Source organism: Oppia nitens, unplaced genomic scaffold (genome assembly GCF_028296485.1).
Source record: "Oppia nitens isolate AA-2021 unplaced genomic scaffold, nextdenovo-longstitch-racon4-pilon3 scaffold1_pilon_pilon_pilon, whole genome shotgun sequence".
Taxonomy (NCBI): Eukaryota; Metazoa; Arthropoda; class Arachnida; order Sarcoptiformes; family Oppiidae; genus Oppia; species Oppia nitens.
This window is the reverse complement of record NW_026533199.1, coordinates 6,812,778-6,831,236: the sequence shown is the minus strand read 5'-3', so window position 1 is coordinate 6,831,236 and position 18,459 is coordinate 6,812,778. Positions and strand designations below refer to the sequence as shown.

Genomic DNA, 18,459 nt, shown 5'->3' with positions numbered 1-18,459 from the left:
GATTAATCCATACAAATACTTAATAACATTGTATTAATAATAGCCTTTCAATTAACAATTACTATACAATTAAAGTATTAATTTGTTGTTAATTACATTTTTCAATCAAATTACAATTTGTTTAAATTGTTGCAATCATTTGATGATTGATATTACTAAACATTAAATCATAAATTCAAATAAAATGATTATCTATTTGTACACCAAATAAGTAAATGCTGTAAAACTAAACTAATGTATTACATATTGAACTATCGGTACATTAAATCATAAATGTATCAAATATTAAATAATTGAAATTTTATTGAAGTTTTATTTATTTATTAACTGAAAAACATTTTTACATAGAAAGTTGATATTTATATCCAATATTATGAGAAATAAAATTAAATGTTTGAAATTAAATGTAATGTCTAATCCTTAGCATAAATCCATTCATTTTCCTTATGAATGGCCTCTTCTTCTTCAGGCGTGAAGTCGTTGGTAATCTTCAGCATATCTCTGACTTCAGCACATGTCTTACCCTTGATCTTAGAACAGATGTGTTTAGCGCCGACTTCGACCAAACCTTTTATGTCCAAAAAATTAGCGGCAGCTATGATATCAAACAGATCCCCCTGATCTGGGATATCAATGAACTGTTTGTCCCAATGAGACAACTCTTCATTGCGTCGATCCTTTTCTTCCTCGAAATCCTCATCAATGGGAGGATCGTCCCAATGATATTCACACCATTCAACTATTTTCTTAAGAGCCGCATCGGTCACGGCTTCATTGTTAAGTGGTGTCGGTTCCTGATTAGCCAACTCTTCCAATGGTTTTTGCGGATCAACAATCGTTTCCAACATATTCTTCACCAGAACCGACATCTTTGCTGCGGTCAGTCCACACTCAACCACTCCTCCCTCATTGGATTTCAACTTAATCTTAATCTTGTTTTCTTTGGCCATTCGTTCTTCATTTGCCTCTAACTGAGCCAAAGAGTCATCAATAGTCTCTCCCGAAGCCGAAGCCATTGTTTATATAAATTAATAAAACAATTAATGTATTAATGTTTGCAAAGATTGAAATCAATGTAACGATTGCTTGTCGTCAATGAAATACAAACTAAATGATTGAGTAATTCATTCAATGTATGACTGAGTCTAACATTCAATCTATTATTGAGTCAATGAATAAAAAGCAACCAATAGTTGAATATTTTAATAGTCATTCAATAACAGCATTATTTAAGCGCCAATTTGTTACATTCATATACAACAGTACATTGAAATAGTGATTCACAAATACAGTACATTACAAATCATTATTTAGTGATTAGTAATCAATACTAATATAATAATATGTTTTAAATTAATTTAAATATAAAACATTAATTTGTTTTCAAGACATTTCATTCAATTAACTTTAGTTAAAATATAATATATTTTAAAAGTTTTAATTATATACTGTATATACAGTATATGCAAAAAATTAAATGTCGATTGAATTAAATCCTTTAAATTTAAGTTTGTAAATTTAATTTAAATAATAGTTATCATGGTTAATTAATAATAATCATGGTTAATTAATAATAATCATGGTTAATTAATAATAATCATGGTTAATTAATAATAATCATGGTTAATTAATTAGCAACTCATTAACAAAATATGTATTTTCATTATATAAACTTATATAAAAAAATATAATTTTAGTCTTTAAATGTTATCTCTAATGTATATAAATTTAACAATAATTATATGATTTATTTTATAATTAAATATCACAATTTTATTGCCAACTATTAATACATAGAGTATATACAATAGTATTTTATAAAAATTAATTACATAATTATTTTTTATTAACATTTCTAAAAAATCGATAAATAATTAGTTGAAATATGAAGGTATAGTAAAAAAATTATTAAAATAATTAATAATAAAATCAGTTTAAAAAACTAAGACTTTTAGTAATTGATAATTATATACATTTCTGAAATATCATTCAATCCTCAGAGGATTATGAATGCATTCTTCCAGTCTCTTGTTTATCCAACTTTGGTTCAAACTTGACTCGAGAGGGAACCGGTTGGACAGTGTGGTCGGCGGACAACTGTTTGAATGATTTGTTTTCTGTCTTACAATCGATTACTTCTTTTAACTGTTTTTCTTTCATTTCCTTTGCCTCTTGTCGTTGTTTTTMAAGTTTCACTACATATGCCAATTGGACGCGTGGTTTGCGGATATTCTCGATGACATGAGATTCAAATTCTGCGATTCGGATAGTCGTCAATAACCGTATGAAWCCATTTTCTACGTAACCGTTTAGTCGATACGAGCCCTCGAGTTTCATTTTGTGTGCTTTTAATACTTCATTAGTGGATATCTCGTACGTTCCGAGTACTGTCCCTTTGGATGACAATCCCAGTATGTCTTTAGTACCAAAACTTGAAACATAGAGTGGTATAAATGGCAACAACTGTTTCTCTTCGACCCAATACATATCAATCACTTCGATGCGGATGTTCTCCCAAATAGGGTTATAAAGAATGAAGTGAAAGGCCTCCTCCCATACCGGGCAACCCGTTCTCCGTTTGCATGTTGTAAAGCGCATCTGATTTCCGACACTGATTTTGACAATTGGTCTCAATTCGGGACTTCGCACCTGAACGGTACATGTGTCCAAACCGGAAGCTGAATCGATCAAAACGGACAGTACAGCCACTGGCAGTTGTGTACGCGAGAGACGCAAATTATGATCCAAGAGTTTAACATCATTAGTCAATTTGAACCAACTCACCCGAATGGCCATACGTGTCGAGCGTTTGTCGGTTATGGGCGGTTCCAGTGTTTCAATGCGACGACCATTTAGAGTCAACGGAACTGATATCTCGCGACCATTTAGCTGTCGATTGTCAACAAATTCTTTTATCGGTAGAGAGAAGCGACCAATAAGTTTGTCTTCGATAAGGTCTTCATCGAAAATGGATAATATTAATGGATTGAGTATAGAGTTGTGTACCATAAGACAGAACTGTTGATTCCATTCAGGATTTGAATCATTTTTTATAATACTTGTTGACATCGATTCGTTTTCCACTTCAATCTTACAGTACGGGTCGGGCTTACGGAGACAATTCAAAGCACCGCCTGATTGCGGTCGTTCAACATTTTTAGCACTCAATATTTCAATACGAAGAAACCCGATTGGCTCCCTGAGCTTCATTTCCCGCGTCGGCAATACTTTAGCCAAATTGACTGCAAAAAATCGGGGATTGCCTACAAAATAGGACACAACACACTCGACACAACTTTTAAGGAAATCCCAATTCAAGATTGCCAATAGTCCAGTGAAGTGCCAATTGATTTTTGGTTTCTCCAGTAATGATATCTGCAGATTACCGACCACAGGAAGATCTGAGAATAATGGTGTTAACAATAGTCTTGTTTTAGCCTTAAAATAAAACCAGTCGACACCAAAATCAATGTCATAGTTGCCTACAAAACGAGTATTTTGTTAAAAATGTTATTTTTAATCAATACTTATATACCAACCAATGATCTGTATTTCCAAATCTGAGTCAAATGTGAACTCGCAGTCAATGATTAGATCCTCCCGTTTGACGCCTCGATTCATGACATGAATTCCTGTTATTTTTGGTACTTTTTCGCCGAGAAATAGCTTTTTGATTTCAAATTTTGTTATTTGGTTAACCGGTCCGAGTATAGGATCCAATGAACAATTAGGAAACATTATACTAACCATTCTTATGGCAAAAATGTTAAGATTAGACCAGAGTTGTTCCAGTAGATCCCGTATCCAATTGGCGCTCTCAACTTCAGGTTCCGCAGAACTCCAGTCCAGATTACTGACTAACTTTGGCAAGTCTTGGGCATTATATAAATAGCGACCGTCACCTACAACGTCAAACTCTTCTTCAAATGTGCGCATCAAAGCTACCAGTGCTACGATCAGACCGATAGGCATCAGACCTATCATCAGAGCTATGATTTTCACGATAATGTTAAGACCAAAATAGTCGACGAAACGGACATATGTCTCAAAATAGTAGCCATATATGAGCGACATTATGATACCAAAGAGCACTGGTATGTTATACCACATGAGTATGTGACCCAATATGTTGATTGGTTTCGACAGATTAACTCTCGGCAATAGATTTAAATCAAATGCTTTAGATTTTTCGCTCTTCTTTTTCTTTTGCTTCAAATCATCCATAATAATGGCGGAGAAGAGTCGCGATTTGGCTAACAGTTTGAGCCGATGGACAATGAAACCGATTATTGGTATAGTCGTAGCATTTTTTCGGGAACTCATATTTTGATGTAGAAGTCAATATACGATATGATAGGAAAGATATTTAACAAATTGTGTTTTTAAAAGATTAATAATTATTAGATTTAAATATATTGATATATTTGGTTAAACAAGTAATATATTAGGTTTCGCTAAGTTATTGTTTGTTGCGTGCGATATAACAGTTAAAGAAATTGCATTTAAAGTATAATACTATTTACTATACTATAGAATATAAGTTGCATAGAAATCATGTATAAAATTGAATTTCTCTCAAATAGGTATGAGTTTGGTATACGAAAACTCAGTTATATATTTGCATACCTTCGATGAACTCTTCAAGAGTTACATAATATAAATTTGACTGAAAACTAATCAAAATTATAAATCAGATAATAAATGATAGTCAGAATGATAAACATTTATTTCAAATAATCAGAAAAATTATATTTAGATATACCATATATAAAGTATATAATTACAATCAATACATTTATTGTATTGTTTAATAACTTTTTTGAAAATATTTATATATATACAATAAATTTTCATATTATATATATGTACAAAATGAAAAAAGTGTCAAGTAATATTAAAAATATACTCATAAATAATTAACATTAAATATAATATTGTATATAATATTGTAATTATTAATACTTTAAATACTGTAATAATATTGCGTTGTTGTAGCGCTTTAAGGAACTTTGACTTATATTAATATTATAGGATTGTATGTAAATTATAAGGTAAGTGCTGTCATTAAAATCATAATACATGTATGAGAATACAGATATTTGAGATTTCATTTTAATATTCAATCGAAATTTTTAAATATAATTAAATTCACTGTATATTAGTCTAAAAAAAGAAATCGCATTTTCATTATAACTCATCATTTTCGACATATTCGACTTTAAAATGAAAATTTATAATTTGATAAATTTTAGATGAGTTGAATACAAAATTTTATAAATCCAATAATGTTTGTATATCTTAACTTTAAATACGATTATGTAATTAACATTTTTAAACTTTATAAGTTATCAGTTAGTTTTGAAAACAGACTATTTTAAGTTAGCATCCAATTAGTTAAAATGCAATATTTTAAAAATATGTTTAAAATGTTAATTACATAATCTTAATTAATATTACAAAATATATAGAAATTATTTATATAATCAAAGGTCACTTTAGAAAATCTCGAAAACGATTAGACAAAATCAAGTTTTTTTAAATTATAGAAAAGTTATTAGTTTTAACAGTTGCATAGATATCATGTATAAAATTGATAATTATATCTATAATTTTTTCGACTTAGATCTCAAATTTCTGTCAAATATGTATGTGGTATATAAGCACTCAGTGATGTTTTTGGGTATATCCTATATAAGTCATTTCATTATAAATTCCTTAAATTGTTGTCTCAACCAAAATACTGTATAACTTTTGTTTTGCTAAAATCAATAGATATATAATAAAAGACCAACTTTTAAATATCAATATTTGTTTCACATATTATTAACTACAAAGAAATGCAATTAATGTTTGATATCATGTCTGAGAATCGCATTGAAGTAATCGTACAATCGATGGATCACTTTTGGCGCCTTCGATGAACTCTTCAAGAGATAGCTTTCCGTCAGAGTTTTTGTCCATTTGTCTAAATATTTTGTCCGTTCGCTTCTCTGGTGTCGACTCGTCTTCAGGCATCTTCATCACTGAACCAACCATCTTATAAATCGCCTAATATTTGACATAAATTTATATTATTTTATAATAATTGCACAAAATGTATACAAACTCTATATATTTACAAACCGTCACAATTTCCAGCATTTCTTGTCTACTGATGAAACCATTGCCATCCAAGTCATACATACTGAATGCCCACTTGAGCTTCTGCTCTAACTTTCCTCTCGATGTAACAGAAAGAGCGCATAAAAATTCTCTATGTATTGAAATGTTGTTATTTTTAATATAATTATATATAAAATTACTTAATATTTAAATATAACCTAAAATCTATGGTTCCGTCACCGTTGGCATCAAAAGTCCGAAATACATGTTCAGCAAAACGTGAAGCGTCGCCGTAAGGAAAGAAGTTGCCATAAATTTTTTTAAACTCATCGATAGACAGGTGACCATTGGGACAATCCTTTAGAAAACCTTTATACCACTCCTGTATCTCTGCGTCGGTAAACTCAGTGCTTGATTTGAGATCAGCCAACACTTCGGGCTTTAATTTACTATTTTGTTTTCCCATCAAAATTACTGTATATTTTTAAAAATTATCTTTTATCTAATAAAAGCAAATATAAATAAATTGATAACTTGTAAAAATAACAAAAAATAGCGTTTTATAATTTTTTAATTATTAATTGTTATCATACTTTTAATAAATTAAAACACTTAATCTATAATAACAATTGAATATATAACTGAAATGTTTATATACATTACAGTGAGTCAAGTCATGATCAATATTTTACAATATTATTGTTAAATACATTTATCAATTAAAATTTGATTAAAATAAAATAAAATATTAAATAATAAAATGGCTTTTAGTATATTTTAATTCAAACATTTTTTAACATAAAAAGTAAATTATTAGACGTTTTTAAATATAAGCTATATTTTATATTATATAACACAATAAATATTTTTATGTATAATATTAAAAAATATATTTATAATAAAGATATGTTGTTTTGTTAATGATTACTGTATAGCTCTTTATTAATGAATTGTCAATTTAGCACTAAATGTATTCATTTTTGTAATTTATTTTATATATTAAATGCATTAATATATGGAATGAAGAATTGGTGACAATTAGGTGTCACCGGAAAGTGACAGCAATTTTGCTAATCCGTCGTCAATATTGCAAACTTCGAGGAACTCCTCTAAGCATATCTTTCCGTCATTGTTTGCATCCATTTTCTCAAATATATCTTTCACTCTAAGAGCTGCTTCTTCGCCATCAAATGCCTCGTTTGCCTCTTCGCCGAGCATTTCGTGTAAAGCCTATTGTTTTAGTTATGTTTCAGTAATTATTTTGTTTTTATAAATTAGACTAATATTATAATTAATAATTATAGTAAACATTTTCAGAGTTGAAATTGAGTATATAATAGAGTATATTAGAGTTAAATTTTTATAAAAAAATTATTAGAAATTATTATACATTAATAGTTTATGTTATAATCATGCTATTTATAAAAATAATTATTAAAATAATTATTAATAAATATGTAACGAGTTGTACTTAAATTATATAATATACTATAAATAGTATAAATAAAATACATGTGAATAAATTGCAATTAATTTTAATGAAACTCCCAGTAAATGATTATAAATATTTAATATGTTATGCCATTTACTGCATAGAGTGTAGTGTATGTTAAACATACAACAACTATAGAGCTATTAAAGTATTGAATATTATATAAAACATTGTCATTAATGTCAAATTGAATGTAATCTTACTTTAATTATTTTTGTCATTTCATCCAATTCAATGAGACCATCATTATTGATGTCATACCTAAGCACAACATATTAAAACAATAATTAAAAATAATAATTGTAACAAAAATATTTAAATTATATTTAGTAAACTAGTCGTACATTTTAAAAGCCCATTTTAGTTTTTCTCTGGGGTTAGTACTGGTGGTGATACCAATGGCTAAGAGAAACTCCTTGAAGTCGATCCAACCGTTGCCGTCCTCATCGAAAGTTCGGTAAACGTGTTCACAAAACTTGTCGGGATTACCACCCTTGAAGAATCCCTGATATATCTCCAAGAATTTCTCTTTAGGCAACTTTCCATTAGGACAGTCCACTTGGAAACCCTTATACCAGTCACGGATCTCCTTCTCGGTGTAATTTGTATTTTTTCTAAGAAACTCAATGTCCTCATCGTTTAATTTGATGGCTGACTTTGAGTTGGAACAGCCCATCGTCACTATTTTGATGGCCTTGGCTTTAGCTTAAAACAATTTATTTAAAAAACCTGAGAAATATATATATATATGCAAAAAATTAAATGTCAATTGATTTAAACCTTTTAGAATTAAAAAATTTCTAAATTTAATTAAAATTTAAAAATAATTTTTATGCTTAAATCAAAATTAAATTAATTAAAACGCAAAATAGTTAATGAAATTTTTCAGTGCAACTCTACTGAAATGAAATGCAAAATAATGATATAATGTGCAGATATTTGAGTGGTTAATGTGTTGGTGTAGTAACGGTCGGACCAACAAAAACAATGACATTATGTTTGCAGTTAAACCTTAATAACTAATTGTAATTTAGCTAAAAATTCATGCAAAATATAATGAATAATATAATCGATAACATTGCGGACGAGTTGTGAATATGCAATGATTATCTCTGAGCTGATTATGAACTTTATATATAATACCTGTATATCATATAATTTAATGATTGCTTCAATGCATTTCACTAATGTGTGACATATATTGTGACATTCAAGTGATTTTACAGATTATATCTATTTCAATACTATTTAATAAATATTTCCATAAATGATAACTAAATGTAAAACTAACTATTTATTAGATTATTTAATCGTCATATACTAAATATTATTTATATGTACTTTATCAAATATATACATATAAAAATATATCAATATAAATTATATATATATTGACCAAGTTCCAATATATAACTATTTTTATATTACTATTTATTGATTTTTTCAATTTATTTAGTATAATCAATTTTATATAAATTAATTTATAAAAATATAAGTATTAACTATTTGTATCAGATGTCAAACAAGATAATAACAAAAACATCTTAAGAATTATTAAAGTAATTTAATTAAAAATTATTATATTTTTGTAATATTTATGTATACATTTGTGTTATATATTGATTAGTAAAAGTGGAAGAAATGTTTTTAATATTTTAATATACTTTATTTTATATAAAAGTTTATAGACAGCAAAAAAGTATTGTTTTTATGCAGTTATACATATATAAAATGTTAGTTTTATTACTTAATTATTATTTAGTTTGGGTGAGTGTAAGGTTATGAAGTGGTTGGATGGGTGGGTATGGGTTTGGGGCAAATAATTTTCTACTGGCTGTCTATAATATAGATTTGTTATAAATTTTAAAATTAAAAACTTGCGCTGTTTAAATTAATAACTAATAAATTTAATTATTAGAACCAACATTTAGTATAATAATTACTAATTAGTAATTATTATACTAAATGTTAGTTCTAATAATTAAATTAATTCTAATTTATTTATGTTTAACAATAGATACATTATAAATAAAAGATTAACTATAAAAAACATTTATTTAAAAATAAATACAATAATATATAATATAAATAGTTCTCATTTACTAAATTCAAATATAATACTTTTTATACACAAAATAATTTGTGAAAATGTTTTTTATTTATATTAATTTTAATTTAATGTAAAATCTAAAGTATAAAATCAATGATTATAATGTAATTTAATTTAGTTAAATAATTTAAAAATGTATTTATACAAAATATCAATTAGTTTAATTGAAGTATTTTATAAATGCATAAAATATTCTCGAGTTGTATTATACTATAATTGTTTGCCTACTAATTAAAAGCTATATAAAAACTAATATTATTAATTGTGACCTTAATTTGCATATAAAATGTCATTTCGATAATATAATGAAAACGCTAACAAAATAAATATTACCGGTATAACAAAAATGTACAAAAGGTAATGCAATTTATTTATTAAATGTATTAAAGTGCAAATATAGTATATTAAATATCAATAGTTGGACATTGTTTAAGTCATAACTAAACCTTAATTATATTATTTTGTAAATAGAAATAAATGTGTTTAAACTATTAACATAATTGTGGTTATTATTGGTAATACATTGTACGTACAATACTATACAATAATAATGAAAATCAATCTAATAATTAAACATTTTATTTAATCAAATAGATTATTATGCAATTATAATTACTGTACAGTATTTCTTATAAATACTATTTTATGGAAATTTCTGGATATAATTAATATATAATTTATATTCATTTATATTGTAGATATACAATAAATACATATATTTAAGAGATTACCTTTTAAAAATACATTATATTTTATTTAAATCATAATAAGTCTAATTTATGTAAAAATGTAAATAAATATTTAAAATAACTGATAACCAATCAGTGAGTAATAAATAAATATGACTAAAATTATTATTTAATTAATAATTATCATAAAGTTCAATATATACAGTATAGCAATTGATAATTTAAAATAAATAAAGTAATCAAATAAAATTAATTTAATCATAATAATAATTTAGCATAATAACGCATTTAAGAAATTATATATTTAAGTAATAAGTAAGACTAAAATAAAGTAATTATAATCTTAAATTATTATACACTAATATAATACAAAAATGTAAATAATATAAGTAAATAATTAATCTTTTTATTAATCTATTGTTTTTTGAGTATTAATCGCTTTTAATATCGATTTTGAATAAAACAAACATTTTAATAATGATAAAGTTCTTTCACAAGTATTAATGATTATATTATACAGAATCTGTATTACAAATTCAAAAACTTGCATTTTTCCAACACTAATAAATACTAACATATCATTTGATTATTATTTATATTATCAAATTGTGTTAATCCGAAATTAGATTCTTAGTGTAAGTATTGTTTACTTAAGGGATTTAAAAAATAACGTTTTGCTTGTCTTTAGTTGTAAATTACAATATAATATTGTTTTTGTGATAATTATAGATTTGAATGATAATCACGTCAAACAATAAATCAAGTGTTTGTGAATAATCACTGAAAAATCAAATATAAATATTTAAAAAACAAGTATTTTCTCTTTTCAATTCTCATATATCATATTTATACATTAATCTAAGTTATTAATATAAAATAAATGATAAACTGATAATAATATCAAACATAAATTAATGTTATTTATATACAGGTATTGTAAAAAAGGAAATTATTTACGGTAATATTTTTATTATCTAAAAATAAGTCTAATTTTAAAATAAATGTTTATTTTTATCCAATTTTAATAGTTTTAAAGCTAATTCAGTAATTCAACTTTTGTATATCTATTTTATTTTTTAAAATACTGTATAAATAATCAATAATTATATATATATTTTGACAATTGATATAAATAAAACACTAATAGACACCTATTTTTATAAATCAAGTAAACAAATTATAATAAAAATATTTTATCAAAATAATACACATTTGAAAACATTAAAACTGCTAAAATTTAATTTAAATAGCAAAATTACTTATTACACAATATAATAGCTTTTTTGATTTATTGAAAAATACTACATAATAATAATTTTTATTATCATTTATTCATTATAATTATTATTCATTACTTTATTTTTTATTAAATAAATATAAAATAAAATTTATAATTTTGTTATGTTATAGTTATAAATGATTTATTTTTTAAAAATTTGATATAAAATATTTTATTTACTGAATTATGTCATATAATTATTTAATGGATTTCTTATATATTCATAATATTAATTTCAATAAATAAAATATATCCCAAAGTTAGTAATTTAGTTATATATTACTAATAAAAATCTTAAATATTCAATCATTAAACATTAAACAAATTAAAAATTATCATTTTCAATGTACCTGAGTTTATGTTATTTACTTTTACATAAATTTTTTGTTTTTATTATATTTTAAGTTATTGTTAATAACTTACGCATATTTTATATTTATTTTTTTTAGTTCTATGACATTATTATATGATTTTTATTATTAATTATACATTTTATTATAGTCTTTGCTGAAATAACAAATTGTAAATAAATTAAATATAATTATTATTTATTTAAATATATTTCTAATTCTTATATTGTTTAAATGTAATTCAAACTCAAAATCATACAAATGTGTTAATGTTTTCATTAAATTTCATTATTTATAAATATACACTATTTTTGTAGTCTAGTTAAACAATTCTTTATATTATTTAAATTTAATGCATTTTTGAGACAAATTTAATTATTTACATAGAATTGAGTAATTGCTAAGAAATTTTTATAAAAATAGTTTAAAAGTTAGACAAATACAGAATAAACGCTTACATAAACATCAATTGATATTATATTTTATTTATTCTTCTTATTTTACAAAATAATCAACTCTTTCACAATTGTTTACAATTTAGTAGTAATTTTAAATACAGTATTACAGTATTATGATTATTATAATCCAATATAATGTTTTTAAAATAAAGTTAAAATAATTAAAAAAAATCAATACATAATTTAAAAACAGTATTATTATTATTATTATTATTATTATGTACAGTAAACATATTAAATATTTAAAAATATAGTTTCACTTGAAATTACAAATAGACAACTATTGATTAAACTTTAATCTATAGTATACATAGAATTGTTCGCAATATTATAGACTATTTATAGTTAATAAATGCAATTTAATAAAAACATTATACCTATAGATATACTGTATTACTTCTGCAAAAATGCTAAACATATTTACAATGTTATTAATATTTGCCTTAAATGTAGATATTATAAAAAAAATTGTAAAAACCAAATTAGACGAAAATAAATAAAAACTAATATATATGTAAACATTGATAGATATTTAATTAAATGACAACAAAGTTTTTAATCTATCCTACAGTATATACAAATGACTATTAATGTTGTAGAGAACACATCATTATTTGGACTCATTTATAACATTATGACCAATATTTTCGACATCAAGTGATAGAGATTAAGATAGTTTTACAGAAATCTCTTATAGTTTTATATTGTAATTAATCAATTAATGTTTCATCAATGTAACAATCAATCATATACTGTAAAGGTTTAATGTTAGTTAATTGCATATAAACATAAATAATTAAAAAATAATGTTTGAAAGTTTCTACATTATCATAATAATTAATTATTTTTATTTATTCTTAACAATATAACTAAAATATAAAAAATAGATAAATAGATATAATAGAAAATTGTTGTCTCTTGTGATTTATATTTATACATAACATTACTTTTAATCAATACATGTATAAGATTCTAGTGTTTTATATATAATATTTTCTACCTGTAAATTAATATTTAATAAGTTATATACTTTTCAAATGTAGAGTTAATTTATAAAAAGTCAACGACAAAAATATACATCTAATTAATAATAATTCACTCCTATGTTTGTCGTAAGTCATACTGTCGTAAAGCATTAAGTATTACTGTATGTATTTATAGCCATAAATATTAATAATGAAAATGCAGGCAATATTATTAACTAAATTAAAAATAAACAAAAAAATATGTTTGAGTAGAATAAATTAAATGCAAATAAATTGCAATAAATATTAATATCAATTAAATCAATGTAACATTAAAGTATGAAAATCATGCATTACACAAATAAAATATTAATTTTGACATAAATATTATAAATAATAAAATATTTCATTTATAAATATAATTTCTTACCATTTGATTTTGTTTGATATCAATGAATAATGCTTTAATTAATTATATTAAATTGAATATGTATTGTACCGCAAATCATATTTCAATCAATTTAAATACTATTTCTCAACCAAAATAACGCTAATATTTGCCAAAACAGTTATTGATCTCATATTTATCCAAATTTTAAAATCCAATATTTAATAAAATGTATAATTTTTGGTTTATAGTGACATAATATCTTAACATTTTGTTGTTTTACACAAATTTTGCATTGCTTATTATTTACAAATATGTATTATTTTAATAACAAATTGAATTTAGATAATAATTACAAAAATATTATAAATTATTATTATTATTATTATTATTGATCATGACTTAAAACACTTTTAGTTTATAAAATTTTACATAAAAATATTAAATTTAACATACAATAATTTAGTAATAAATAAGATTTAGTTAACTTACCATAAAAAACATCAAATTTGAAAATTTATGCCAACATTAACATTGATTATATTATTGAGATGTAATGTTATTTTTTTATATATATGTAATAATCATTTTATTTGAAAAGTGATGTCCTGTTAAACATAAGTTGAGATGAGTTTTAGTAGAAATCATATGTTAGATATAAATACCATTTGATGTATTCATTCATTTGTTTTGCTTTATTTTGTTTCAACAATTTTCTCTTCAATTGTAAGGATATTACAAAAACCTATATTTGTTTTTTTTGTTAAAGGAAACAGAAAATACATTACTAAATAAATAATTCATAATTTTTGTTATTATATTAATGTTAAAGTTATGTAATGGTGTTTGACATACACAAGAATTGGTTGTTATATTATGTAAACAGCATATAAGCTATACTGTAGTCTATAATATTGTAATGGTTTCTGTTTTTTTAAAGATTGTATTGAATGACAAAACAAACTTAACTTAGATTAGGATTAATTTGTTGAGTGAGAGCAACAATAGTGAAAATAACTGAAATCAGGTGTAAAAAAGTTAAGTCTGTTTTTTCTAAAGAAAAACAAACAATAAATCACAAGAATTTGTGTTATGTAATAAAAAATATAATAAAATACAAACAATTTGTTACAATTTTCTTAATATTCATTGATATAAATTTAAATATACTATACTATATATTTGACATTTTTACATTTTACATTTTTTATTAGTTATTTGAGATGAAAGTTCAAATAAAAAAAAATTCGGTGTGTGTGTGTATATACTTGCAAACTATTTTAATAATAATATAAATTTACTTTACTGTATATGCTATAGAAATTAATATTTATATTTATATACAGTAATAGTGAAAATAATCTGATAAAGATTTGATATAAAATATGTTAAAAACTATTTGATTAATTTTGACGTAAAGTATATACTATAGTTTATGTACAAACAAATCATTAATTAAAAAGATATAATTAAATAAATGAAAAATTTTATGTTTGACATTAAGTTCGTTACGAGCATTAAGAACTGCTTCCATATGTTTAGACATTGTTTAATTAAATTTATAAAATTACTTATAATTTTTGAATATTTTGTTTGTTTGTATATAAACTATAGTACAGTATATACTCTACATCAAAATTAATCAAATAGTTTTTAAGATATTTGATCTCAAACTTTTACCAGATTGTTTTCACGATTACTATATATATATATATATATATATTTATAAATTACATATATTGAAAATTTAAGAATAATTGAAATCAATATACTGAAAGTAGTATTAAATATTGTATTATAATATCGTTTTAAAAATTAATTGTCTATTAAGTTTGTAAAGTCATCGATATTAACAACAAACTCATCAGATAATATAATTTTCAAATAATTTAAGTATATATTATTATTATTATATTTACAGTAAAAAATTAAGTAAAATTATTTTAGTAATATATAGAAATAAAATGTTTCACAATCATAATAATATAATGTATACATAAATATAAATAATTATACTAAAATACAAGACAACAATTGCATGTCAAAAACAATTGTATTAATAAAAAATATAACAATAATTAAAACAATTGAGGTATCAATTGATGTCACTCTCAAATGGACACTCCTATCAAAAAATGATTGATTGTCTCCAAAGTATAAATATAATAATGAATAATAAACTAACAAATCATATAAAGATATCTAATATTTCAAGTCAATAGATTAACATCTGTTGAAATACTGTACTAATCAATATACAGGTAATATAAAATATTACTGCAATTATATATCATTTTGTTTTAGTTGTAATTTCATTAATAATTAAAAAATATGGGATAACATTCATATGATTAATTATTTTAATTTGATAATTTTTAATGGATAATTATACTATTAAATTATAATTAATCATAATTTGCTAAATTGTCTAATTAATCTAAAATTAAATTACACTCAACTTTTGCGAAACAAGTATTATCATAAACAAGATATTAATGTAATATAAATTTATATGTATTATAAAAGTTTACTTATAGTTCACTTACCATTTACTGCACTAAAAAAACAAAAAAAATAATATGTGATGATAGCGACTGTTTTATCATAAAAACAATTGCATATATAATATTATGACAACAAAAAAGTTCAATGCATTAAATATTTCATTTATTTTTAGTGAACATAAAAAAAGTTAGTACAGTATTGTAACAGTAATAAAATGACTTCAATAGTTACTATACTACTGGGTATATGAAACACTCAAATGTGAGATCACTTTTATATACCGGTATATTATAGTATTATATAACTACAGTATATTATGAAACGGTATGCAGTTTACAGTCACACTCTCTGACAATATGTATATTAAAGAAACAAAAAATAGAGAGTAAATGCAAAATACATTTACTGTTAAAGTAAAACAAACTTATTATTTATTACCGAAGAAATCGACCATTTTCTACATCAAAGCGCAAGAGTCGACCACTTATTATGTAATATTTGTATCACTTTTAAACAGTTATAACTTATAAGATAACTATCAAGTTTGACAAACAAATATATATATATATATATATATTATAACAATATATAATTTATTTATATCATTAACATAATACTCGTTTGTTTCATTATATGCATAACAACAATATTACAATCAATTGCTCTCAACATTCATAGTATTTGACAATTGATTTTCCGATACTTTTATCGATTGTAACCATAATTATGTGGCAAATAATTAAATACTTAGATATGAAAACATATATATAATTATTTTATTTAAAAACTATTTGTTAAATTAATGCATTTATCATTTTCTGAATAATAGTATGGATGATATTTTAAATAATAATAATTGATATTTCAAAGGATTTTACTACTTATACAGTAAATTTAATTTGACAATCATATGACAAATGCATAAATCATTTAATCATTTAATCATTTAATTATTTATATATTAATTTATTTATAAATAATTTTGTATAAAACACAATATATAAATAAAGCATTATTATTGAATAATTTGTTATAAATTATGCAAAAATATGAAAAAATATTATCACTTTAAGGTAATCAATATTTTGTACTTACCTTTACTATTGACGTCAACCTTAAACTATTAAAGTGTTGTATAGTTTCTATAATTATAATTATTTAGTATAACATGTGCACAATTGTCACAAAAAATATATTAATTTAATTAAATAAATTGTATGGTTTAGACAATATGTCTATGATTTAATCAAATAAATATAATAATGTATGAATGACCATCAATTTTGCTAAATTCAAATATGACCATCAATTTTGCTAAATTCAAATATGACCATCAATTTTGCTAAATTCAAATATGACCATCAATTTTGCTAAATTCAAATATGACCATCAATTTTGCTAAATTCAAATATGACCATCAATTTTGCTAAATTCAAATATGACCATCAATTTTGCTAAATTCAAATATGACCATCAATTTTGCTAAATTCAAATATGACCATCACTTCAATCTCAATCAACAACTATTAACGTTTGCCACTAAAACTAAAAATACTAATGTTTTAGTGTTAGCCATAAAAACTTGATTTTTGCCATTTGTTGCATTGCATTGCAATAACATATCAATAAATGTTAAGCAAACCCTTCATAACATTAGTGAATAAACAAAGTTTTCGTACAAAATTGCTAATAATATTATACAATATTTTTATATAACATGTTTGACGAAAAATAAAAAATTAATGAAATCGTTTGAGACCTCTGTTATCATAAATAGTCATTATATTTATATAATACAGATAATACATAATTAAATAATATGGATATTACTTTGTACTAACATTACATTTATTAATATACAAATATACTGTAAATACCAAAAGTGATTCCTTTAATTATTAATATAAATAATTTTTAGAAAATATTAAATATAATCTATAGTATATATATATATATATAGTATTAAATATATATTAAATATAAATAAAACTATTAAATATAGTATCATAGTTTGATTCACTATTAAATAATAACATTTATTGTCTTATTAAAAAATCATTAAATTTGAATATGATTTTTATTGATCTATTTATTATAAATTTAAAATTAAATATTTATTAA

At 22.9% G+C, this 18,459-nt stretch overlaps 4 protein-coding genes across 4 annotated transcripts; all 4 read right to left on the bottom strand.

Moving 5' to 3' along the window:
• Positions 1–304: 304 nt before the first annotated feature.
• On the bottom strand, positions 305–1,191 carry LOC128951967 (S-phase kinase-associated protein 1-like). The gene has a single exon (XM_054297279.1). The coding sequence runs from the start codon at positions 1,014–1,016 to the stop codon at positions 414–416; it is 603 nt and encodes a 200-aa protein (XP_054153254.1). The 5' UTR covers positions 1,017–1,191; the 3' UTR covers positions 305–413.
• Positions 1,192–2,004: 813 nt separating this feature from the next.
• LOC128966443 (extended synaptotagmin-1-like) lies at positions 2,005–4,323 on the bottom strand. The gene is made up of 3 exons (XM_054313294.1): positions 3,748–4,323; positions 3,540–3,666; positions 2,005–3,482 (listed from the first exon to the last, which is right to left on the bottom strand). Exons 1-3 carry the CDS (start codon positions 4,321–4,323, stop codon positions 2,005–2,007), a joined length of 2,181 nt encoding a protein of 726 aa, XP_054169269.1.
• A 1,129-nt stretch (positions 4,324–5,452) lies between these two features.
• Positions 5,453–14,391, bottom strand: LOC128952790 (neurocalcin homolog). Its single transcript, XM_054298233.1, has 4 exons — positions 14,326–14,391; positions 6,321–6,604; positions 6,124–6,253; positions 5,453–6,048 (listed from the first exon to the last, which is right to left on the bottom strand). The coding sequence occupies exons 2-4, from the start codon at positions 6,566–6,568 to the stop codon at positions 5,857–5,859; spliced, it is 570 nt and encodes a 189-aa protein (XP_054154208.1). The 5' UTR covers positions 6,569–6,604; positions 14,326–14,391; the 3' UTR covers positions 5,453–5,856.
• On the bottom strand, positions 7,030–13,903 carry LOC128952788 (neuronal calcium sensor 2-like). Its single transcript, XM_054298232.1, has 4 exons — positions 13,876–13,903; positions 7,939–8,323; positions 7,798–7,855; positions 7,030–7,332 (listed from the first exon to the last, which is right to left on the bottom strand). The coding sequence occupies exons 2-4, from the start codon at positions 8,268–8,270 to the stop codon at positions 7,141–7,143; spliced, it is 582 nt and encodes a 193-aa protein (XP_054154207.1). The 5' UTR covers positions 8,271–8,323; positions 13,876–13,903; the 3' UTR covers positions 7,030–7,140.
• Positions 14,392–18,459: the final 4,068 nt, after the last annotated feature.

Excerpts from the sequence above, each read along its gene's own strand:
- LOC128952788 (XM_054298232.1), bottom strand. The coding sequence starts at position 8,270 with ATGGGCTGTTCCAACTCAAAGTCAGCCATCAAATTAAACGATGAGGAC. Across the intron at positions 7,856-7,938 it reads CTAAAATGGGCTTTTAAAAT|GTATGACATCAATAATGATG; the intron begins GTACGACTAGTT and ends TGTTGTGCTTAG. Across the intron at positions 7,333-7,797 it reads AAATGACAAAAATAATTAAA|GCTTTACACGAAATGCTCGG; the intron begins GTAAGATTACAT and ends CTAAAACAATAG.
- LOC128952790 (XM_054298233.1), bottom strand. The coding sequence starts at position 6,568 with ATGGGAAAACAAAATAGTAAATTAAAGCCCGAAGTGTTGGCTGATCTC. Across the intron at positions 6,254-6,320 it reads GACGGAACCATAGATTTTAG|AGAATTTTTATGCGCTCTTT; the intron begins GTTATATTTAAA and ends TTCAATACATAG. Across the intron at positions 6,049-6,123 it reads AAATGCTGGAAATTGTGACG|GCGATTTATAAGATGGTTGG; the intron begins GTTTGTAAATAT and ends GTCAAATATTAG.
- LOC128951967 (XM_054297279.1), bottom strand. The coding sequence starts at position 1,016 with ATGGCTTCGGCTTCGGGAGAGACTATTGATGACTCTTTGGCTCAGTTA.